This window comes from Diplotaxodon limnothrissa, linkage group LG16 (assembly GCF_057381915.1).
Source record: "Diplotaxodon limnothrissa isolate DT_005_m linkage group LG16, D_limnothrissa_male_GT1.1, whole genome shotgun sequence".
In the NCBI taxonomy this organism is placed as follows: domain Eukaryota; kingdom Metazoa; phylum Chordata; class Actinopteri; order Cichliformes; family Cichlidae; genus Diplotaxodon; species Diplotaxodon limnothrissa.
The window spans coordinates 24736688-24762333 of NC_140611.1; the positions used below are offsets into that span (position 1 = coordinate 24736688).

The window sequence follows — 25646 nt, forward strand, 5'->3', positions numbered from 1 at the left end:
ATCCATTCATCCTGCGTATTTTTATTTTATTCGAACGCATGGTTCAGACAGATAAGATGTAATCACGTAATGGCTACTGCCGCCAGGCCACACTGAGCATTAACTCGGGGTCAGCAAGGGGCAACTTCCAAGCCTGAAAAATGAAAAATGAAGCACCAAAAAGGTCAACGGCGACTCGTGGCTTCCATCCTAAATAGTCTAAATTTAAAAGCATGTTTACAGTCTGATGTTTTGAGTTGTGTGAGTCCTTGTGTTTTGTTTCCCCTCATTGTGTTTTATTCCATCATGTTTCCCCAGCCCGTCACGTCTGTGCTCTCCCTCGTGTTCCCTCGTGTTCCCTCGTGTTCCCTCGCTCCCTCTCGTCTGCCTCTCCTCCACTCCCACATCATCTTTCGTGTTTTATCGTGAAGGTCCCATGTTTTCATGTTCATTCTGTTCAGTATAGCTTCCCCTATCTCGTTATGATTATTCGTGTCAGCCGTGTTCCCCGTGTGCTCCCAGGTCCCTCTTTATCTTTCTGTGTATTCATGTCAGAGTCTCCCTCAGTGCTGTGTTGTGTCCTCCCTCATAGCTGTGTGACCTCACTGTGTTTCCTGTGTGAATTAGTATTTCCCGGTTTAGTTTTGTATTGTTGTGTATCGCCTTTTTCCCACTCAGCAAATAAAGCTGTATTTTGAGTTTAAGCCCTGTTTCCAATAGTTTGCTTTTGGGTCCTTCTCCTGCCTGCACACAGCCGGTTGACTACCAGAATACTAAAAAGCACAACCAGACGCACTTCCACAGATTGGACACAATCGCTACATTGGTGTAAAACTGCAATCAGCAGTGTCTGTTTGTGTTTAACAATTTTTAAAAAGAAACTGTGGTTTGAGAAGATTATTTTTCTTTGACCTTTTTGCTCAAACATTTAGTCATCAGATATTTAACAGCAGATAGTTCTTTTCATCCACAGATTGCAGAAAAACCACAATAATCCAGTGACACTTAAATGGAAAAGCCTTCCTTATCTGATGTATTATTAATTATTATTTCAGCCCAGTTCATCGTGATCTCTTCAGGCGCCTGCAGATTTCTGTGTAACTATTATGTAATGCGCTAATGTCATACTTGGTACATAAAAACGTTACCTAACTCGACAAGCAGTTAAGTCATTAATGATACATGAACCAGAATGAATCTGTGTCTAAATTAGCTTAAACAGAGTTGTGAATATTAAAGCAAGTATACTGTATGCCTGTTACTTCTTATTTCTTCTGCTTCTGCTTTAGTATATATTTTTTCCAGGTGTACTGTAAAAATGTATTCCCTTTACTCCTTAATGACAGATGGGAAGGTATCGACTGTTTGCTCCTCCTGTAACATGTCAGCATGCCCCTGATCATAGCAGGAGGCAAACTGAGTGCTAGAACTGAATCTTGTGTCTGATTAGCTTCACCTGTTTTTAGTGGTTTCTAGTATCTGTATAACTGCAGTAAGATTTTGGTTTGCATTGAGTCGAGGCGTGGAGGGTTAAAGGTTTGGCGGCCTAAGGATCTGGTTTTGTTGACTTCAATGAGTGATGACTTCCAGCTTGCACTGGCGTGATTTGAAGCTGGGTGTGAAGCAGATGGGTTGAGAATTAGCACCTGAGTCGATGTCTGAGGCAATGGTTCTCAGTTGGAAAAGGGTGGAGTGCCCATTTCAAGTTAGTCAAACAATAATGTAGACTGTATTTTGGATAAAAGCTGCAGGTTTTGCCTTTTTCACTTTCATTTTGTAAAATGCAAAAATTAAATGTAACTTTGCAAAACAATAACAAAAATAAATACTAAAAATTATTTAAATGGCATTAATTATATAACTGAGAATACTTTAAGAAGAAATGTTAGGCTGTCGTTATTATTATTTTGTTTATATATTTGTTACTTACAGTGAATTATCAGGGAACACAGAGAGCATGAGGTAGTATGAGAGTCTTCTAAATCAGTTAAATGTATTTCTATAACTTTCTGACTTTGTGTTATATGTTTTCTTGCAGTTACCTAGTAATGAGGTAATACCTGGTGATACTGGGCCCTCTGTGAATTTGTGATGCCTCACTGTTGATTCATGTCTGCTTTCTTTTTTATCTTTTAAATGCTAACCAAGCCTGAGTGGTAGCAGGTTATATAATCAGATTTCAAACTAGACAGGATTATATAATCAGATTATTTTTAAGTGATAATAGGCCCTTCTTAGATTTGAGGGGGAAAATGTGCATCAAAATTATAACTACACTGTCAAAGATTATTCAGCTACATGTTCATTATGGAAACAATTTGCCAGGTTGCCAATTTTCTTAGTTAAACAAAGGAAGAAGAAACAAGGGTTACATTAAAATAATAATAATAATAATAATAATAATAATAATAATAATAATAATAATAATAATAATAATAATGACCATTTTAAAAAACAAAACAATAAAACTGTAATAAATTAATGGAAAAGTTTTTTTGGTTGGTGGATTTGTAATACTCTAGTACGTAAAATGCATATTAATTCCACTGATAAATATAGATGACTATAAATATTGTGACCTGGTCCATTTTAGCATACGGTGCAATATATTGCATTATTTATTTTGCAATAAAATTACAACAGTACATTTCAAAGTAATCCAATGATTGTACTGTACAGTATATGTACCGTCCTGCTTACAGCTACACCTCTTTTCTTTATAGTTTGCTGTGAAAATTGTACCATGTAACCATAAATGGACAGTATATAAAACAAAAACAGAATTTTGTTTCTAACAAGCTTGAAGTTCAATCATTTTACAGCCACCTTTGTTGTATTTTATTTAAATAGTCTTCAGGAATCGTTCATCAGGCTACCTGTAGGTCAAATGTATTTATATAGCACTTTTTTTAAGTTGGTGAAATCCAATATATACAAAAGATAATAAATTAAAATAATAATAAGATTTACATGTGGGTGCCAGTTTAGTTCAGTGGGTGAGCAGGTTGCATGCTACAGTGGGATGCAAAAGTTTGGGCAACCTTGTTAATAGTCATTATTTTCCTGTATAAATTTTTGGTTGTTACATTAAAAAATGTCCATTAAATATATCATATAGGAGACACACACAGTGATATTTGAGAAGTGAAACTAAGTTTATTGGATTTACAGAAAGTGTGCAATAATTATTTAAACAAAATCAGGCAGGTGCATAAATTTGGGCACCACAAAAAAAGAAATATTTGGTAGATCCGCCTTTTGCAGAAATTACAGCCTCTAAACGCTTCCTGTAGGTTCCAATGAGAGTCTGGATTGTGGTTGAAGGTATTTTGGACCATTCTTATTTACAAAACATCTCCGGTTCATTCAGGTTGGATGGCTTCCGAGCATGGACAGCTCTCTTTAACTCACACCACAGATCTTCAGTAATATTCAGGTCTGGGGACTGAGATGGCCATTCCAGAACGTTGAACTTGTTCCTCTGCATGAATGCCTTAGTGGATTTTGAGCAGTGTTTCGGGGCGTTGTCTTGTTGAAAGATCCAGACCCAGCGCAGCTTCAGCTTTGTCACTGATTCCTGGACATTGGTCTCCAGAATCTGCTGATACTGAGTGGAATCCATGTGTCCCTCAACTTTGACAAGATTCCCAGTCCCTGCACTGGCCACACAGCCCCACAGCATATAGAACCACCACCATATTTTACTGTAGGTAGCAGGTGTTTTTCTTGGAATGCTGTGGTCTTTTTCCTCCATGCATAACGCCCCTTGTTATGCCCAAATAACTCAATTTTCGCTTCATCAGTCCACAGCACCTTATTCCAGAATAAAGCTGGCTTGTCCAAATGTGCTTTAGCATACCTCAAGCGACTCTGTTTGTGCTGTGGGCGGAGAAAAGGCTTCCTCTGCATCACTCTCTGTGTAAAGTGCGCCGAATGGTTGAACGATGCACAGTGACTCCATCTGCTGCAAGAGGATGTTGTAGGTGTAGGTCTTTGGTGCTGATCTGTGGGTTGACTCTGACTGTTCTCACCATTCGTCGCTTCTGTCTATCCGAGATTTTTCTTGGTCTGCCACTTCGAGCCTTAACTTGAACTGAGCCTGTGGTCTTCCATTTTCTCAATATGTTCCTAACTGTGGAAACAGACAGCTTACATCTCTGAGACAGCTTTCTGTATCCTTCCCCTAAACCATGATGGTGAACAATCTTTGTCTTCAGTTTATTTGAGAGTTGTTTTGAAACCCCCATGTTGCTACTCTTCAGAGAAAATTAAAAGAGCAGGGAAACTTACAATTGACCCCCTTAAATACTCTTTCTCATTATTGGATTCACCTGTGTATGTAGGTCAGGGGTCACTGAGCTTACCAAGCCGATTTTAGTTCCAATAATTAGTTCTAAAGGTTTTGGAATCAATAAAATGACAACAGTGCCCAAATTTATGCCCGTGCCTGATTTTGTTTAAATAATTATTGCGCACTTTCTGTAAATCCAATAAACTTCATTTCACTTCTCAGATATCACTGTGTGTGTCTCCTATATGATATATTTAACTGACATTTTTATTGTAACAACCAACGATTTATACAGGAAAATAATGACTATTAACAAGTTTGCCCAAACTTTTGCATCCCACTGTATATGTCCCGAGTGCAGCCGCAGGGAGTCATGTCCGACTCGTGGCCCTTCGTAGTGTGTCTTTCCCCAGTGTTCTGTCTATTTTCACTGCTACACTATCCAATAAAGTCACAAATGCTAAAAAATTAATTAATTAATTAATTAATTAATTAATTAATTAATTAAAAAGATTTAAATGTGTCTGAGCAGTGCAGATGTGTAGTGTAGTGGTAGATTATTCCATAGATGTAGTGCTGTGCTGCAAAAGCGTGATCACCTCTCTGTTTTAATCTAACAGAGCAACTGGTTAGATAACCTCAGAACTCTTCCAGGTGTTTAAGTGTGAAGTATTTCAACAGACATTTCAAAGCTTTTCTTTCAATGTTGATTGCCATTGGTTCTGTTCTCTGTCAAGATGATCCTACACTGCTTCAGCAATATTGAGGTTCAGGCTCTGGGGAGGCCAATCCATGACTGATGGTGTTCCACAGTGTTTTTCTGTCCAGGTATGCTTGTACTGTACTGGCAGTGCGTTTGAGACCATTTTCATGCTGTTAATCAGATGCTTTCCTGATGTTGCTGCATGGTGGATCAAAGTCTGCAAACTTTGACAGCACTTTTCCACATTTATAATTTCAGTATTTTTAACGAGATCCCCAACTCAACTGGCTGAAAATGTAGCTCTAAACTTTGAGAGTGCCTTCAACATGTTTTACAGATGCCTATTATGACCTCCCCTGCACATACTAATGATGATTTGAACCAAAAATTCAATTCACAAGACCTGTTACACTGATTTTAAGACCAATTCTTGTGTAATTTAACATTCCTTGGTCTTTTCTGCCTGTTTCTCTTCCTTAAGAATGGATTCTTGACAGCTATACCCTTCCAGTGAGACCACTTCTGAACATTAAATGGACCAACTGAAAGGCCAGATCAGTCTCTGAGGTCTGTTGTCGGTCTTTGCTGCATTTTTTGGTCATGATTCTCAGATACGGCTCTAGATCATTTTTAGGCCTCCCCCTGTTGTCTTCCATTTCTCCAGTTTTTTCAGATTTTTTAAAGAAACACTGCACACTATCCCAAGATATGCCAAGTTTTTTATGTTTTATAGCTTTAATAGTATTTGGGGAATCATGCACAAAAACACTATTTTATATGTCAAACTTTGTTATCTTTGGCACTTTTTATAGATTCAGCTAAAGAAATTTAAACAACTGATTTGTTTTTGTGACAAAATGCCTAAAGATACTATTTCAAACTGGTTCTTTACTAAGTTGTCTATTATGTGTAGACACAACATTGGTTCACCCCCAGAGTTAGGTACCAATTTTACTTAGGTTCCTTTTTTTAATGTTTCTGAAAATTGTCAGGCATAAACACTGAAAATAAGTGTAAATGCAGTAAATGTTGTATCTCCTTGTGGAAGTATAAAACAGCAATCATGGAGAGCGAGACAGTAGAGGAGAGAAAGAGATAGAGAGAGTCTGTGTTTGTACTCGAGTCAGCCCACTCAGTTCACTGCAGAACAACACAGGGTTGCATGTATATACAGTGTGCTCTGGAATGACTGTTGAAGCTATTCCTAGATGCTACATATATGAAAAACACAAGTAATTAATTAAGCTATTCTGTTATGAATATTGTTGTTCTGAAGCACTTTACAGTAACATCAAACTGTTTTTCAGTTCAGTTTATTTTTGATTTTATATTCCACTTTGGTTTCATAGAAATGTATATTTAAAGAAAGAGTGTAATTATTTTTACTATTATTTATATATTGAAAGAATACTTCTACATTAAGTGTGTATGTGCTGTTTTAACATAAAACACACAAATAAAAGAGAATACTCCCGTTTACCAATATATATATGTCAAAAATAACTGTGATAACGTGCTAAACAAAATAGATTTTTAAGCTCCAACCTGCTAATTGTAATTCACTTTCACAGAAAAGAGAATCTGTAACGTTTTGATCATCTGTTTCTGCAGATATAGACGGTGCTTGCTCCTGGCCTTTAGTGGCCCAGAGATCCCACAGTTTTTGTCTTTGTTTCGATTGTCCGTGTTTTTGGGCAATTGTGAAATTTCTGATGCAAACTCAGCTCACCCACAGTTTCTGCCTCCCACTCTGCTCTTATCTTTTAACTGTAAAAAAGCTGTCAAGAGGAAAGCAGCAGTTGGGAGGACAGAGTAGGCGGTCTCAGCTGCAGAAGCCTTTTCACTCTTTGACACTTTTGGTATTTCCCAGCACATTGTGTACATCCACGTACCTTCAAGATCTTCTTGCTCAAAGTTGGTTCTCTGCTCGGACCGCGTTCCTCCTCTGTCCACCACCACTTCATCGTCATTTCTCTGTTAGACACGCAAATGCATGCACAAATACAAATTCAGCATTATGAACATCATTCTAAAGCACACTCATACAGTGTTACACCAACAACTGGAAGAAACATCATCCTGCAATATGCCGGCGTATCCCGACTCAACATAGCATGAAATAAAATGTTTGTTGACCTGGTGCTCCCTTGCAGAACATTATGAACAAACACATTATCCAACTGAACGGTGCAGCTGCCATGGAAACTAATTGCACTTTTTTATCTTGGAAAGGAAAGAGTATGATCTTAGTCCAAACAGAAAGCTTCTCACAATGCGAACAATAATTTACCCACCCACAAAGAAAGTTTTACTTTTGTTCAAGATGTCTCCTTTGTGGTGACTTGGAACTGAGTTCAAAGGGAGAATCACTGTTTGATTTAATTTGATCAAGTAAGCATTCCTCCTAACTGGTTGTTTATGTTAACGAAGCACATTACAGTTCATAGTTTATCCGTTGTTCAATGTCTTATAACAATACTTCGCACATTCCAAATAAATTACCCTCTCTTTGTTAAGATATTATATTTGTTTGTTTGTTTTTTTATTGCAGCAAGAACAGTTTTATGAGTAGATACAAGTTTAAAAACCCCGAGTCCTGCAATAACAATTACAAATGAAGAGGTTAGGTAACTTAAGGACTGCTCAAAAATTAAATTATGCTCAATTACACTTTTAGTCTTATACCTTACTAAAGTAGCTTTACATAGTTCCCTGTTGACCCTCAGTTCCTCCTCCTCTGAATCAAGCTACACTCTCCCTCACCTTTCCCTTCAATCCGGCTTTTCTTTTAATTGGCTGCCACTTGAAAATTTAAGTCTTGAACAGCAGATGGGTGGGGATGTTTCTGCCATAGCTGAGTGCTTCAGATGACTGTTTAAGGAATATCGCCTCTTCCTGACATCATACAGAGTTAAATGTAAACAGAAAATGGTGCAACTGAGCAGTTAGAGGAGTCTGAAACCCAAGAATTTACCTCACTGTGATTACTTGAATATCCATTATTATTTCAAACTTTTAATATGAGCAAAAACCTTAGCAACAATTTAAATATTAAAATTATGAAAGAAAACACAAAATAGCATATTAAGACCCTTTCAAGAATGAGCATTTCCTACATCCTCCTGTCTTATTAACCTGCAGGTTTAAAACCATTCATACTGGACATGGATTTAGATGATTAGATTCAGATCTCAGAGAAAACCGGCAGTCTGTGGTGTGAAAGCTTATGTAATACTTGTGAAAGATAATGGAAGTGAGGAGGTGGTAAAAGGGATTCAGAAAACCTTCAAAAATCATTATTTGTCATATGAGAACAGATAGAAACCCAGTGCTTTTACCTTTTCTTTAAAAAATATTATTTGAATTTGGATTTATAAAAAAATTCAAAGCGTTGAAGGATTACACAGATGAACACCAACAGCATGAGCACTTACAGCTGAACTCTGTGTGCTCATCTGATGGATGCATAACCACGGTACAACATAAACAAGGCGCAGGACAGAAAGGGCAAGTTTGATGTAGAGTAGGCTGAGGTCACTGACTACAACAAAACACAAAGCCCGCTCACTCCAGCTTCATGGTGGGTGGAGAGATAAAACGGTATTTCTGTCCCTGTGCTTCATGCAGATTTGTACAGGAAGTTGGCAGTACACATATTTCCTGACATGTGTCAATGTGCCAAATAAACTAAATACATGCACAAATCTGTGAAGTATTATAATGAATCTTTAAAAAATGAATTTGCACTTAAAAGATTGTTACATTTCTCAAACTCGTTCATCCAGAAACTACAACAAGAATGGGTATCTTAACAAAAAATACCAGAATCAATAGAGCCATGTAACAGGTAACAGAAGTCTACAACACCCTAAAAACTCAATAATTATTGTGTTTATAAGCATAAAGGCCAAAGTTTAGCACAAAGGTTTTTTGCAGGTTATTCATTCAGTGGGCTTAGACACATTAAACTAAAATCTAAATAGACAGATTTCTTTAAAGCAATTTTTTTTGATTGAAGCACTAAAAAAAATACATTTATACATAAAATAATGAGGAATGCAACAATTTCACTGCCATTCATGGGTCTGATATTTAAATATGCTGACTTATCAGAAGTAGGCACTTTGCTACGTTGGTGTTTCTTAGTCCTGTCACAGTATTGACCAAAAGATTGAAACTCCTTTACATGCTTTGAATCTCTTGATTTAAAAAAAACCCACCAATATTAACACAGTCAATATTTTTGTCTTGATAGCTTAATACCAGCTTTTTCCGTGAGCCATCTTAACCTCCAGTAGACCGTCAGAGCATTACGATAATGAAGGGCACTGCTGTTTACAGCTGCAGAGCCACATGGGCATGCCAAGCCACGAGGCTGATGCTGTTAATCTGTCTACAAATGCACAGCTACAGATCAACATCCTGCTCAGATTAAAAGCCGGCATTTATTACTAAAACACCAGCCACATTAGTCTGTGAGATGGTATTAATGTGCATCATGTTAATGATAAATGGCAATATATGTTATTCATTGTAGGAATGTTGTATACACTGAAGCAGTGCACTATGATGTGTCTATAACCTCTATTTTGTGTGGTTTGTATGGGTTTACTGACTAAAAAGGGTGCTAAACTATAAACACAAAAACCACTGATATACTGTTGTCACCTTTTAAGGAAGCTGGGCTCACATGAGAAAAAGATCTGATCAATAAATACTATGTCAATGTGACAATCTGAAGTTTTAAAGGTGGCTATTTGAGCTTGCTTTGTTTCTTATGTGAAGCACCTTGTAAAATAAGGTTAAAAAGTCCTATATAACTAAAGGTTATTATTCATATTATTACTATTGTTATCACTTCAATTTCAGTTATAAACTGACTGGTTCCTATAAGCACATTTTACACCTGAAGTTTAGCACAAAGGTTTTTTGCAGGTTATTCATTCAGTGGGCTTAGACACATTAAACTAAAATCTAAATAGACAGATTTCTTTAAAGCAATTTTTTTGATTGAAGCACTAAAAAAAATACATTTATACATAAAATAATGAGGAATGCAACAATTTCACTGCCATTCATGGGTCTGATATTTAAATATGCTGACTTATCAGAAGTAGGCACTTTGCTACGTTGGTGTTTCTTAGTCCTGTCACAGTATTGACCAAAAGATTGAAACTCCTTTACATGCTTTGAATCTCTTGATTTAAAAAAAACCCACCAATATTAACACAGTCAATATTTTTTGTCTTGATAGCTTAATACCAGCTTTTTCCGTGAGCCATCTTAACCTCCAGTAGACCGTCAGAGCAAGGCAAGGCAAGGCAAGGCAAGTTTATTTGTATAGCACAATTCAACAACAAGGTGATTCAAAGTGCTTTACAGAGACATTAGAAACAAGAACAAATAAAAAGCATGATTTAAAATTGAATAAAACAAGCAAATAAACTAACTAACTAATTAACAAACAAACAAACAACAGTATATAAAATCAAAACAGATAAAATCAGAACAGTAGATAAAATCAGTAGTTAAATGTAAGTTTTGAAATTTAAGCTTAAAGTGTGGATTTGGTGCTTTATTCAAATGCAGCTGAGAACAGGTGAGTCTTCAACCTGGATTTAAATAAACTGAGTGTTTCAGCTGATCTGAGGCTTTCTGGGAGTTTGTTCCAGATATAAGGAGCATAAAAGCTGAATGCAGCTTCTCCGTGTCTGGTTCTGACTCTGGGAACTGATAAAAGACCGGATCCAGATGACCTGAGGGATCTGGATGGTTCATACTGGGTCAGGAGGTCATTGATGTATTTTGGTCCTAAACCATTCAGAGCTTTATAGGCCAGCATCAGAACTTTAAAGTCTATCCTCTGACGGACAGGCAGCCAGTGTAAGGACCTCAGAGCTGGACTGATGTGGTCCACTTTAAATATTACGATAATGAAGGGCACTGCTGTTTACAGCTGCAGAGCCACATGGGCATGCCAAGCCACGAGGCTGATGCTGTTAATCTGTCTACAAATGCACAGCTACAGATCAACATCCTGCTCAGATTAAAAGCCGGCATTTATTACTAAAACACCAGCCACATTAGTCTGTGAGATGGTATTAATGTGCATCATGTTAATGATAAATGGCAATATATGTTATTCATTGTAGGACTGTTGTATACACTGAAGCAGTGCACTATGATGTGTCTATAACCTCTATTTTGTGTGGTTTGTATGGGTTTACTGACTAAAAAGGGTGCTAAACTATAAACACAAAAACCACTGATATACTGTTGTCACCTTTTAAGGAAGCTGGGCTCACATGAGAAAAAGATCTGATCAATAAATACTATGTCAATGTGACAATCTGAAGTTTTAAAGGTGGCTATTTGAGCTTGCTTTGTTTCTTATGTGAAGCACCTTGTAAAATAAGGTTAAAAAGTCCTATATAACTAAAGGTTATTATTCATATTATTACTATTGTTATCACTTCAATTTCAGTTATAAACTGACTGGTTCCTATAAGCACATTTTACACCTGAAGCATTTAGCTCTTAAGAACAGATGCAAATATTAAAAAAACAAAAATAGTTACAATGTTGTATAGTAGTCTGATTACTTTCCAGAAACCACACCCAATGCACGCACAAAGACAGCTACTTTCAAGACTAATGATCAGCATCCACCCAGTAAAATCATGTTAAAGGCTGCTGGCACACCACACAGCTGAAGTGATATCACAGGATGTGGCACATACTTGGATCTGATCCCTACAGATGGCTGTGGCAATTTTGAATCCATCAGTGGCAGCGATATCATTAACCGCACAGGCTTTCATGTGGCACAAAATGTACTGTAATCCTTAAATGTTTCTGCTTTGAACTTCAACATCCTGTAAGAGGACACATTAGCGCCAAATCACTTTTTAACCAGAGCTGCTACGTAAGGTGTTTTGCAGCTCTGACCCCTTATTTTTGGCAGACTTTAGGTCTGCATCCATCCCCCAGCTGCAAAAAATGTTGCACTTGCCAGTTTTTAATCGGGCTTTTCCACTGATTCTGGACACACTGAAAAATCTCTTCGCTAACCAAACACTTTTTCCCTTGTTAAACATGCAGCAAACTTGGGTTTTCAGCAGAGAGAAACTTCACATCAATAAAACAGTTCACATCATCAACATAAATGCCTGGCGTCATGAGCTGTAGCCTACCTGATTGTTGAAAAACCAAGGTGCCTGTTCGTTTTCAGACTGCATGAGCTCTCCCTTAGTGTCCTCTGCTATTTAATCAGTAGTGACTGAATGAAAGACAGTGTAGAAGCTGAGCTCCTGCTGCCCAGCTTCACACCATGTCTGATAAATGCTGATGCCCTTCTGCTGTGTCAAACAACTGTAATTTGTGATCGAGCATCTATCGACAGTGCCGCCACTCTGTCATCATGAGATTATCGCTGTGACATCATCAATGCTGCACAGCAGATAAACCTTGGTTTATATAGTGTCTCCTCTCTGCTTTGTATGTATATAAAGTAAAACCACAAGGTCATTGTGTTACACTCAATCCTCTTGGAGTGTTCTGCTGATCCAAGAATGAACCTGTTATCTTCTTTCACTTATGATATAGTGATAATCAAATGCAAATGATAATCAATGTAACTTTTAATAATAATGGATTGGATTTATATAGCGCTTTTCAAGGCACCCAAAGCGCTTTACAATGCCACTATTCATTCACTCTCGCATTGACACACTGGTGGAGCTTGGAGGCAAGCTACGGTTGTAGCCACAGCTGCCCTGGGGCAGACTGACATATCGTGCCATCGGCCCCTCTGGCCAACACCAGTACGCAGTAGGGTAAAGTATCTTACCCAAGAACACAACGACCAGGACAGAGAGCCCGGGGATCAAACCGGCGACCTTCCAGTTACAGATACGCTTCCTAACCCCCTGAGCCACGGTCATTTTTATTGGCAAGTTCACCCTAACGGCATCCATCTAAGGTGTAAAACCCAAGGAACAACTCACCAGACTTCTTCGCCCAACTGAGGATCCAATGGGAGAACTGGCCTGAAAAGACATAAAGTTGCAAATAAAGTTTATTTAATAAAACACCAAATCAAATTTTTAAAGTTGAACATTTCCAAAAGCTCAACTCAGTCCTTAAATTCTTAAAACTCACTGAGTTCTGTTCAATTCTTAACTGCTGAGTGACTTTTAAGGTGAGGTTGTGACCTTACGTTTCAAAGCCAAATCTATATTTGGCTCTAAAAGTCGTATTAGAGGGTCGCAACTCCCAGCATTCAGAGAAATGGAAAAATCTGTTTTCATAATAACAGCCAGCAGATAATGACAACAAATCTCCACTAAAACGATCGGAAGAGACCAATGAACACGGGTCCTCCTCCCTCTGTGAACATCCTCTATGAGATGACTTCTCCAAATGACATGCTCAAGCAGAATTTGAATGTGTGAAGACTACCTGCTTTTATTAGTGCAACTTGTAGCTATGCCTGATTTTACATTAACAAGATGAAAGTTATAATATATTTACATAATATGATGATAAAAAGTCACTTCTGTCAGAATTATGATGTATTAATAGCAACACAGCTGTCACAGCAGGGATTTACCTTACATTTGCAAAATGTTATAGCATGTTACAGCATCACTGAATTAACACAGCATCATACTGAAATTTAAAGGAGTAGCAATGAAAGCCTCCCAATGTCTGTTTCAATTCAGAAATTTTACCATCATGCCTCTGGAGATGAAGTTACATTTTGGCTCACTAAAAGGATGGATTCAATAAAATATTACGAGCTGACATACTGCCATTCCTCTTGATTGGAGTGGCAGCGTGCTTTCAGTAGATCCCTGCAGGTGAACCACAGCTCCTCAAAACTCCACAGTTAACTTAATTATTTAACCATCTGAGAGCCAAACGTTTTGAATCTGCTTCCCGATTTCTTTTTTTTTTTCCTGCCTCTTTTAGCAACATCTTTTTTACCAGTACTCCACGCAGTACACGCACTAAACTTGACACTAGTCCTGAAATATTAATGTACATTAGTAAATATTTGTCCCAAGACATCAGTTTCTGTTTACCGATGGCAGCAGCGGCTCTATCTGAGCACCCTGATCCGCAGTATCCATGTTCCTCTCTCAGCAGAGCAGCGTATCAGAGAGACGGAGCAGAGACCTCCGGTGCGTGTAATCCTGTCAGGTGTAGCGGTAACTGAGCTACTATCACATGTTTATATCATCGCCGCTCTGCAGCTCGCTGATGATTAGCGCTTCTCTGACGCGCTGCCTGTTCATAAAAACCACGCGCATCTCTGCCAGCTGACGCGGACGCGTCACTCTTAATATGTTTTGTCTTTTTTTTTTTCAGGCACAGAGGAAAGACACCAATTGTCAGGAGATATCAAACTGTTTCCCTCCAGTTTGTTTCCAGTTTATGTCCAATTATTAGGCTACATATTCCTGTTTCAGTGTGGCTTCCAGTACTTTATGGATAAATACGAATAGCTTCATTTTTAGGCTGCAGCAGAACTCTGAGCTCTGTCTGGCCCCCTCCCCCATGCGCTACACAATATCTTACTTAAGACCAAAAAACGGGCATGAAACTGATTTAGGCCTACACACTGAAACTAGTCGCAAGTTGATTTAAATATTTAAAATAACGTTGATGATCATTTATATTTAACATTTTGAGAGTTACTTTTTCTTCTCGCCGGAGAGATCGTCGTACAAGCAGACGTGTCTTCTGGGGGATCCTGAAATGTGCGTAAGAAAAAGGAAAAGCTGTGAGTCTGTTTAGGTCTGTTAAAATTGGTGGCACTCGGGTCAAAGTCCTACCTTGATAAATACAAGATATTATGTTATTTTGTAATTTAATATGTTTGTCCATATGCTGCTAGGACAAGTGGAAGAGCAACAAAAACATACACGACAGTTTCCATTGGGGCTTGTGGTTTTGTGCCCGGTGTTGTGCCAAAAAGGGATTTCCGATGTTTCTCCGCTTTTTCATATTCGTTTTACTTATATAGGCGAATAGACTTTAGTGAACACGATATACAGAGGAGTTAGATGTAAAATAAAGAAATTACTTGTGCTGTTGTGTTACTGTTAGAACCAATCCAGTCCTTTTTGGTCACTTGAAAAATCTTCTTTTTTAATATGTCATATTTGTTTCAATTTCTGCTACCTTCTGGCCAAATCACTGTAAAAAAATATATATATAATAATTAAAAAAAGACATTTGTAATGTCCATGACACATTTTAATTGGATAAATAAAGGATATGTAAAAGTCACTTTGCCAAAAAAAAAAAAAAAAAAAAAAAAAAAATATATATATATATATATATATATATATATATATATATATATATATATATATATATATATATATATATATATATATATATATATATATATATTTGCACTTTCTGCTGCAAGAAGAATATTGTTTGTGGCTCAAGCTGACTTGATATCATTCATGAGGGATACATTTCACATATATTTTACATATTTAAGCCAATAAGTAATTTACAGCAGTTTAAACCCAAGCAATCACGTTTTGGCAAATACTGAAAATCGCTTTTTGGCATAAAAGTACCCATCATGCCCCACCCCTTCTTAGAGGACGGGGTCATCTCAGCCGTGGGTCATCCTCCAACAAAGTAAATGATTTAAAAGAAACAAAACTGCTGCTTTGTATTAAAGTAGACGACATGTGGAGATGAACAGGCTTTCGCAGAGAGCGCGTTTTCTCCAGTGCCAACAGATACAGTTTGCATGTGATTTTTGTTGTACTTTCTTCAGCTTGTGTTCGGGGCCAGTGTTTACAAGACTGTTTGTCAAGTTTGTCAGAGCTTGCAGAAAACATTTGAGTCTTTTGAACAGCATGGGTTCTTTTAACTGCTACAAAAAATAGTAAAGCACCACCATCTGGTGTAGATCACCATCCACGTGTAGTTGAATCCAGGGGAAACTCACAGGATGCCCTTACTTAACTCATAAATAACGAATCAATCTTTTTTTTTTTTAATGAAAAAAAATGAAGAGGAAAAAAAGAGAGAGTTTTCTTACAGGTTTTGTTGCCTCTGTGGTGACCTAAAAGCTCTGGACCACATATTGGAGGAGTTGTTTGATTATAAAACCTGTATTCAGTTATCGCCATCTGCTGTTTATCCCAGGGAAGGCCTATAGCTGACAGTATGAGGAGCTAAATGCCACATCTCATATTGACAGCTGTGAGCGTCTCCTTCACACGACAAATTCCAATTAAGTGCACACTGAGTTTGTTCAGCATCCGTTTCAATTAGTATCTGTTCTTATATAAATTTGAAAAAATTGATATTAATGTTTAATAATTCCAATAAAATCCCATGATTAAGCATGGTGGGTCATTTACACGGGAATTTAACGAAAAATGTGCTATTTATTGTTTATTGAAAAAACAATAAATAGAAAAATGTTACCTCATTATTAAGCCTGTTTGCCTGTCTTCTGTTTTCTCTTGGTGTCTTCTGCTCCTCTGCACACTTTCACATATAGTCAAGACTCTTTTAACGTGTCATTTCCTTTGGGTGCCAAACAGAGAATTTGTCAACCTCACAGTTTTTCAGTGTTTGAAACTATGACCAAAAAACAACAAAAGTTTTCACTCTACAATCTTTGGCAAACATGCTGCAAAACGAATCCAACCAAATGTTGTAGGAACAACTCTTACTGTTGAGTCAGACAATGAATAGGCCAACGAAACAAATGAATACCGATGAAGTCTATAGCGCCAATCAAAGACTCACATTTTGTTCCGTTGTATTTAATTTTAATTTATTATTCTTTTTTTTATAATTTTACTTGGCTGTAAAGTTTGTGCCGTGAAAGTCTCATCATATCCCGAGCCGATCAATGGATCCAGAAGAGGACACGATGTCCATCTGAAAATAAATATCTTTGGAAGCTTCCTGTGGCTTCCATCGTGGGGAGGGAATGCCGATGAGGGAAAGGACTGCCTACCTAAAGCCTGATGTAATTGGAGGTGTTCTGGTCTGGTTCTGGCTGATCACAGTGGGATTTAAATATTCGAGAACTGCCTTGACTGTTTGAAGCCCTCTCAGCGACGAGATACTTCACGGTGCACTGCGCTTTGAAATTCTGGAAAGATGATCCACATGACGCCTTTGTGGAAAATAGCAGATTATAATAAACCCTTTCGTATGTTTCAAACGCATTCTGTTTGAACTGGATGTGATCAAATAAAACATGACTTGATGATATCATCATTTATTACGTTTCAGTCACATTACAGCAGATACGAAGAATTTCACAACAGCATAGCATGGAGGCTACGAAAAAAAATGACCGGTTAAAACATACGTAAATAAAAGACCCTAAGTCTACATTATCAACATTTATAATTTCTTTCACCACATGTATTATGAATGTAGCAGTGATCGGTAACGTCATTTAAACCTCTGGTAGCCTACTGCTTTGATAAAGTACAAAATACACATTTTTTGTCACTGACAGGGATTATTGTGCCAGTATATGCTACACAAGAACATTATTTATGTACAGATGCTCAATATCTTTAATTCTAACAGTGTAGGCTACTTAACAGAAGAGGCTCTGCTTTCCTTTTTTTTAAACAACTACTTTTGAATCATTTATCTGTTCTGTGTACATTCAGTCACTATCACCAAAATGTTCAGTATTATGTACATTATATTCATAATTACAGTGTTTTCTGACGTAACAGTGTGGAAACAAGGCGCCAGAATTATGGCAAAACTGTAGTTGAAGAATTTACACTTTGGCCATTAACTGTGAATGTCAGTCCTTTTATACTTTTTATTGATTAACCTGTGGATAGATAGATAGATAGATAGATAGATAGATAGATAGATAGATAGATAGATAGATAGATAGATAGATAGATAGATAGATAGATAGATAGATAGATAGATAGATAGATAGATAGATAGATAGATAGATAGATAGATAGATAGATAGATAGATAGATATAGATAGATAGATTGGCTTTGCTTCGTTTTAACTGTGAGGATAGAAACTGTAATAACCAATGTCCTTTGTGCAGTTTTTCTCACACTCTCTCGGTGTCAGCAGCTCAGACTTTAACGGGGACACTGTCTCTGAAACCGGTGTTGCAGAAGGTGAGATCCTTCTCCGCTTGGCCTGTTCAAAGATACCAGAATCGCTCGAATCGATGGATTTGATGGAGGACGGCGTCTCAATCCAGCTCGACTCAGACGTCATGTCTTTAGGTTTGGTCTCCTCCGAGCCGCCGATGGGTGATCTCTCTGTGGTGATGGAGTCTCCCTCCTCGGACAGGTAGCTAGTGCCTGTTCTGCCACCGATGGTGTTAGTAGGCCAGCAGGAAAAGACCGAGCTGGATTTACTATTTACACCACAATACTGCGGCGGCGTGCGTCCTCCCCAGCCAGACGGGTCTGCGTAATAGCCAAGAGGCCGATTGGAGCAGCCTGCAGTCGGCAGGGGAAGAGCCTTCACTCCGGCCGCTGCGTAGGACAGTAAGGTGGCCGCGTTACCGGCAAAATCAGCGGCGTCGTATGCCGAGGCAGCAAAGTCCAGTCGGTTGTTGGCAGGGGTGACAAACCATCGCTGCGGGGGGGTGGCAACACTGGGCTCCTCGGTTTGCTGCGGGGATAGCAAGCTGTTGCCGAGTGGGACGCTGCGCTCCGTGCCAGGCCCAGTCCCCACGCCAGGGTGAAAGCGAGATTTGGCATAAGTGCTGACAAATTGGTCCTGCAGGAAAGAGCTAGGCATGGCATATCTCGCACCCGGCACGATCTGTGAACGCGGAGAGTCACCCGGTGATGGAGTTAGGCGGTCAATGTCGCAGCCTGTGTAGACACTGAAAAGATGGAGAGAAAAACAGAGAAGCAATTCAGAAACTAAACAGTGTGTTGTAGTCTGTTCTCAGAACATTAAACAAATTAAGGTCAACGGGGCCTCTCTGTTTCAGTAATGTAGCAGTTTAGTAGACATGAGGAAAGTTTGTTTTCCATTACTATTCTTTCTGAAGGTGAGATAACTGCAGGGTTCGAAAACATCTGCAAAACCATCCCAGTCTAGATCCAAGCTCGAAATACGCCGGGTGCCTTACACAGTACGAAGAAAACGTCGTCAAATAGATCCGACTTGCTTTCTCAGTTATCGTGTAGTTATTTCCTTGTTTCGAGTATGATTTTCATTTTCTCGTCACTCATTAGTACGCCTTTCATTTACAATGAAAAACAAGCTCGAATCAAATAAAGGAGGAACCTTGTCATACATACAGTGAATCGGTACAGTTACGAGCTCTGGACGCAATTGCGCACATTTATTACACGCAAACAAGTGCATATGTGTGTGTTATGGTGTGTGTTATGATAAAAGAAAAACGCATTGCTTCATTTGCAGTCAGAAATGTTATTATTAATCCAATGTTCAATTAATTTTCCCTGTAAAAGTACATATTTTATTTATCATGCGAACTCCTTCCAACTTCAAAAGCAATACAACGAATTTTCAACAGATTTATCAATACATAAATTAAATTTTTGCAAAGAAAAAAACCCAAGCTAAGTGGCTATTATAGTTTCTAATTAAAACTACAGAAGCATAAAAAGATACACACACACACACACACACACACACACACACACACACACACACACACACACACACACACACACATAAATTACAACCAAATACAAAGAAAATATTTTGAAGGAAGGAAAAAGAGAGACGATCTTACGTGTCATAGTTGTCCCGAAATCCTTTAGCGAACGGATTGTGGTCAATTTTCAGTTGCGTAATCTGTGGGGGAAAATGCATAGAAGGATCCATAAGGTGTGTTCCAGACGTTTAGCGCAGTGCAGCATAAATGCAAATAATATTAACAATTCGTTTAATTTTGTTCTTTGTTTTTACGCGAAAATGTGTTTGTCAACAGGAAATGATTAATCCCAGTGTGCGTCTTGCTTTAAGATTTAGGTTAAAAAATTGTATTCGTATTAAAACTTTATTGTTCTGCTTTGTTTTTTAAGTATATATATATATATATTGTAGAATTCCCGATATTTTGAATCGTCTTTCAACAGGCTAATGTTCAAAGTATAAATGCTGCTGTGCTATTGGTGTCTGGTGACATTTCCAGTGTTGTGTCAGATATTAAGTGGTCTTACATCGGTATTCTGGTAAGCTGTGACAGCGATGAATTGCGTTTCTGAGAAGGTGAAAGTCTGGACTCTTCCTGGCTGGTTGGTGTCTTCTGTCCCATCCTCGTTTACTTCCACCACATGGAGCCTGGGCTGGTACTTGTGGAGAGACTGAAGAACCACCATCTGGAGATCCAATTAAAGACGTTTGTCAGACTTTGAATTTCAAAGTTTGGAAAGATGATTTGAGAAGAAAAATAAACTAATTTAGCACAATTGTGTATTCATATTTCGTGTTTATTATAATGACACACGCGACTATTGTTTCGAATTAAATGACACAGAGAAAGCAATACGACACATCTAAAAATAATAATCAGGAGATGAATAAAAAGGAAAAAATAAACATTTCAGTTTCCAGCTCGTATTACATATAAATATATATTTATATCATTCAGACATTTCTTATCACATTGTTACCTGCCCCGTGTTGTTGGAGGCACCTTTGTTGTTTGTGAGCTTTAGCTTTCCAAATGATATTTCTTGACGCATCCAGTGCGCACCGGTATTTGGCGAATCCGGGTGCATGTAAACTCTATTGCCTATTGAAAAGAAGAAGAAAAAATAGGCAAAGAAAAGAAGTAAAAATATATATCACTATTTAGAAACAAATTCCTCACAAATTTTCATTCACAATTTTTACCACATATTTTAGTTATAGGTATAAAAACAAAACACTTTTTTTTTACCATGTTCTCAAAATCAAACTGTCGAGTAAATGTAATCGTTACAAAGCGCAGATGTGATACCTATGACATTCGTGTCTGCTTTTCCACAAGGCACCCACTTTCCTCCTTGAAATCGCCAGTGATTTGGATCGGCGAGTATTACATCCACAAATATATTGTAGTGGGCAGTTGGGTCAAGGCCAGAAATGTTGAAGCTTAAAAATGGAAACATTCGTCTGCGGGGAAAAAAGAAACACAGGCTTAGAAAATGTCTCTATTTTTTTCTAGTTTTTCATTTTGCGTCTTTATTTAGTTTTTGTTTTATTTCTTTGTTTGTTATTAATGAGCTTGCCTTGGTGTTATACAAAGTTCATTATCGCTTTTATTATTTTTTAGTTTTTTCAGGGAAATAATCTTAAATGATCTTAATACGCGCCCATTTAAACTTCGATCTAAAAATGTTCCAGTAACGCAAACAATTATCGAATATTGTTGCATGCCTCTAAAAAAAAAAAAAAAGCGAGTGCGCGTACTTACCGTCCTTGCTTTGTGATGATCATCTCTGTTTGGTGTCTGTGAAACTTCAGCCACAGGGCCCTGTTGCACAGATACACCTGCGCTTTCCCCGGAACCAGTCCTGCTTGCGCTGAGGAGAACTGGTAAAAAGCACCTCCTTGGTATGTGTGTCCATACTGTTGCGCGTAAGGGTAACCCGCTGTCGGGTAGCCTTGAGGAGAAGTGTTGGTTAAAAGGCTGTTGTAAGCTCCATTGGTTATGACCGGATGATGTGCCATGTATCGGCTGGGACTTCCAATAGAAAAAGCCGGGTGCGCTGGTCCATGCTGGCTCGGGTAAGGGAACATGGCACTGGGAGCTGCTGAGACTGACTGCGGCTGGGTAGATGGAGAAAAGATGCACCTTTCTCCTGCAGATCCATCGAAATTATGACGGATGTCAGAGACTCCGTGAAGATCAGGAGAGAGTTTGCCCCTCTGGACGTCCCCTGATGCGTCCTTGGAGTCGGGAAAATTGTCTGCCTCTGACTGATTCGTCATCTCCCTGGAGTTTTTTTTCAGAGGTGAACTTCTCTCCAGGTTGTCACTTGCAGATATAATAGGATGGTCCTGCAACGAAAGCTCTGATCCATTGGAGCTCGAAAAGCCACTGCCCACATTCATAAATTTCTTGGAGAGATCACTCGCCGGCGAGATGCAATTCTCGACCTGCATAGCTCAATAGGAAGCTACTATTAGCTCAACCTATATCACAAGCTTTTGCACACGCCTTTCCTAATCTAACACTACGAAACGCCTTAAGATGACTTGAGTTACGGAAGGCAGCAAATTAGCCAATTGACACCATCCTGCAATCAGGAAGGATTTTCTTTCCATCACTCTCGCTGCTTTGCTAATGAAACAAGTACTGCGATTGGTTAACTCAGGGCTGTAATTTAATTAGACAGCTCTTAATTAGGACGATAAGAAGAGCGCTATGAGCAAAGTGATTTGTTTGTAGTGTGACATGGGCCTATATTTGAATAAAACATATGGAGACAGACTCTTTTTTAGCAGTATATGAAATAAACAAAAAACAAACCAAAAAAAAAAATAGAAAAAAGATATATCATAGTTATGAAGATTGTTTTTGCTGTCAGCTGTGACGACAGCGGCGTTATTTACCTTTATCCACGTTATTTACCTATTTATGTGCCATGAGTGCCAAAGTATGTCTGCCGAAGAAACCAAGATATATTATTAACACGCCAAAAATGACAGTCCATGACAGGCGGTGCATCTGATGCCTTAAAATGTTTGTGATATAGCGTGAAATCATGGCGTCCCACTGAAGATGTGTTTATGAGTCCCAGTCCTGGTAAATATTTTATGCACTAAAGTTATGAACCCGTGCACTGGTAACAGGGGCTGCTGTGCCAAACACAGCTCACTGCCAGAGAGACACAAAGTAGGACTCGGAGTTTTGAGTAGAAATTAGCATTATGCAGTTTAGTTAATTTAATTTTTGTCCGTTTGAGAAAGCAAGCGTAAGAAGGAGATGGGAAAAACATTAAGTCCGAGTTGTAAAATCTAATTACTCGGGAAATATATTTAAAGACAGAATAAATTTGATCTCAGGAGGGTGCAGGTCTCTGAGATAACTGACAGTAAGTTTGAGAATATCGACAGCAGATGGAGAATAAATAAACTCTAAAATAGAAATGATTGTTAATCAGACCACTTCGAAAATGCACCAAGCCCCCCGGCGCAGTAAAATAAATCAGTCCTGATTGAGAAGATGGAACTAAGTGTTAGGATAGCCGCAAGTTACAGTGGCTCAGTCCCCGGTGCAAAGAGAGCAGCTGCAGCATGGCTCCCAGCTTAACTTACTAACAAGGTTATTACCAAGTTAACACTAGCACTGTTCAAAGGGAGTGGTTTGATATACATTTCCTCGCATATACATTTCCTATGATTGCGAGGCCTTTGTAAATTGTCCTGAATTTCAAACTTTCCACTTCACTGTTCACCAGAGCCACGGTGTGTCATTGTGAAGGTTATCCTCTGTCCGAAAGGCATCGATTCAACACTGGCAACTTTTACACTTCCGTTTAATCGCATTATTATTACCAGGTGATTCTCATAGATGATAAGAAACACCACTAACTATCAAGAAACCCATTACAATATCACTAACTGCCTCAGTTGATCATTTCTACTTCACTGAGTAACTTCTGGTTTAGTTACACTGCAGTGTTGTGTGGAAGCTAAAGGGAAGACCAATAAAGGTCCATTGCATTGGTGAACACAGCCACCAGTTTGTATCTCTAATGAAGAGCTATGAATTTCTGAAGCTAACAAGAGGGGTCATTACAGAAAGGCTACTGGTTCCAACAATCTATTCCTGTGAAACATGCAAGCACGGGCTTGCCTGTGCCCAAGGAAAAGAGGCCACTCTCTGCTCTACTCATTACAGGATTATGGTTCACTTCCATCGCTGATCTTTAATAAGCAAAGTGGGCTTCCTTCCCCCCCTCAACAAGCCAATTGTTGAATCACCCATGCAGCAACTCTGTGTTTCCCTAGGTAATGCACTGCCTGTTTATCAGATTAAGTCATCTATTTATTGGCTCAGCTAGCTAGTGGACATAACCAAAGAGGAGGGGGCTGATTTGTCATGCCCATAGCCAGCATTGTCCCTCAGGGAGATGTAGAGCAGGTTAGGATCTCGGCTCCCTGCCTTGTACACACCCTCCATTGACCAGCTGAGCATAATCTAGTGTGAACAGCAGTTATGCCTTTTCAATTTTCAAATAATATTATAACGGCTGTATCTGTATTATATCACCCATATAAAATAAATCAAAGACAAAAAAAACCCTCAAACACAAACTGCCTTCAATACAATGAAAAAAAATTTTTTTAAAAAGAAGAAGAAGAAGAAGAAGTATATATCCATTTAATTCTAAAGAGCATATGTTTTCCACATAACAATATTAATTTCAGCAAAATAAAAAAACAATATCTGTGTGTTTTTCAGCCACTACATCACCATTTTTTTTATTGTTGTGCCAAAAGAATCTGCTTACCACCTGGGTCTAATCCAATCAATGTGAATGACAAGGAGAGAAAAAGCCTGAAAGTGAGCACCAGCTTAGGGACTTTACCTAATGCCCAGCACTGTCACTTCAATGATATGACCACAGCACACAAAATGACAACACAATTATTGCCAGCAAGGATATGGGGACATAGTGTGCTACTCCAGTCAGGTGAAATTGCTTTTTCTGACTATGAAATGGCTTGTCTCTTGTCGGATGGGTAAACATTTCCTTGTCAGGCCAGTAATAAGGAATGAGGCACACTGGGATGAACTAAGAGGATAGAGCCAAGGTTATTTGGGATTCATGACAGGTAGTGGCTTATATTACAGCAGCACTAAAAATTTCATGGGAATGCATTTAAGATGGACTTTAAGTTATTTATATGTTGTTTGCTAGACGTCACGTTGCAGTTTCCATCAATAAATCAAAGTCAAAGACTTCGTTTATTATTTTTACTGTGGTTTTTTGGCTTGTTTATCTTTGTTTGTTTAACCAGGAAACGTGCATTTACCTTAACTCTGTAATTAACCAGCGCCACTAACCCGATCAAGTGTGGCGGTGCTTTGTGCTATGCTAACATAACTATTGCCCCCTGTGGTTTCTTGCCATCAGTGATCTGCTCTGTCAGAGGGAATCAGGGTGCTTTCTGGCAGAAAAGACAGCTGGGGGGGCTGCTAAGGGGCGGAGTGGACAGTTGTGGCTTTTAAACCCTTATTAGTCGTCCTCCCTGGACACACAGAGACACGCGTCTACGCAGAAGTGCACTCCTACACCTGCTCATTATTGATGTCCTTTAAGGGTCGCCCAGTCAGACCAGACTCAAACGCGATTCTTTACCGCAAAGCTCACAGCAAATTAACCTCAGGACAGGTGATCAGGATGTTCAGTGTGGAGTAATAATACCATAACAGAACTGCACTGTAGGGATTTTTCACCTTAAACCAAATGCACATATCCTTCTATCGTTCTAACTTATTAAAATCCTGCAGCAGCATTTCCCATTTTAAATGCCCATTTTGTTATTGGGTTACACCGTTTATTCCTTCAGCTTCAATCTATGTTACCTAGTTTCTTACATTTAATACTATTTAATACAGTGTATTTATTTATTTATAGTTATTAATTTGCAGTTTTATTTTTTTATTGCAAACAACTAATCCAGATTTATTATTT

General features: G+C 38.4%; 2 protein-coding genes across 2 annotated transcripts in view; both read right to left on the reverse strand.

Moving 5' to 3' along the window:
• Positions 1-14107, reverse strand: part of slc4a10b (solute carrier family 4 member 10b) — a 30248-nt gene extending 16141 nt beyond the window's left edge. The window contains exons 1-3 of the mRNA XM_085373898.1: positions 14060-14107; positions 12980-13021; positions 6866-6947 (exon numbers count right to left, since the gene is read on the reverse strand). Coding sequence (XP_085230024.1) covers positions 6866-6947; positions 12980-13021; positions 14060-14107 — 172 coding nt within the window. The remainder of the gene's footprint in view (positions 1-6865; positions 6948-12979; positions 13022-14059) is intronic.
• Positions 14108-18015: 3908 nt separating this feature from the next.
• tbr1b (T-box brain transcription factor 1b) lies at positions 18016-22104 on the reverse strand. The gene is made up of 6 exons (XM_085373900.1): positions 21413-22104; positions 20957-21111; positions 20628-20749; positions 20175-20333; positions 19745-19806; positions 18016-18859 (listed from the first exon to the last, which is right to left on the reverse strand). The coding sequence occupies exons 1-6, from the start codon at positions 22102-22104 to the stop codon at positions 18016-18018; spliced, it is 2034 nt and encodes a 677-aa protein (XP_085230026.1).
• Between the last annotated feature and the right edge of the window lie 3542 nt (positions 22105-25646).

Bases quoted from the DNA above. Each gene is read 5' to 3' on its own strand.
- tbr1b (XM_085373900.1), bottom strand. From the start codon at position 22,104: ATGCAGGTCGAGAATTGCATCTCGCCGGCGAGTGATCTCTCCAAGAAA. The intron at 20,334-20,627 runs GTAACAATGTGA...TTGGATCTCCAG, and splicing joins CCTCCAACAACACGGGGCAG to ATGGTGGTTCTTCAGTCTCT. The intron at 18,860-19,744 runs GTAAGATCGTCT...CCATCTTTTCAG, and splicing joins TTTCGGGACAACTATGACAC to TGTCTACACAGGCTGCGACA.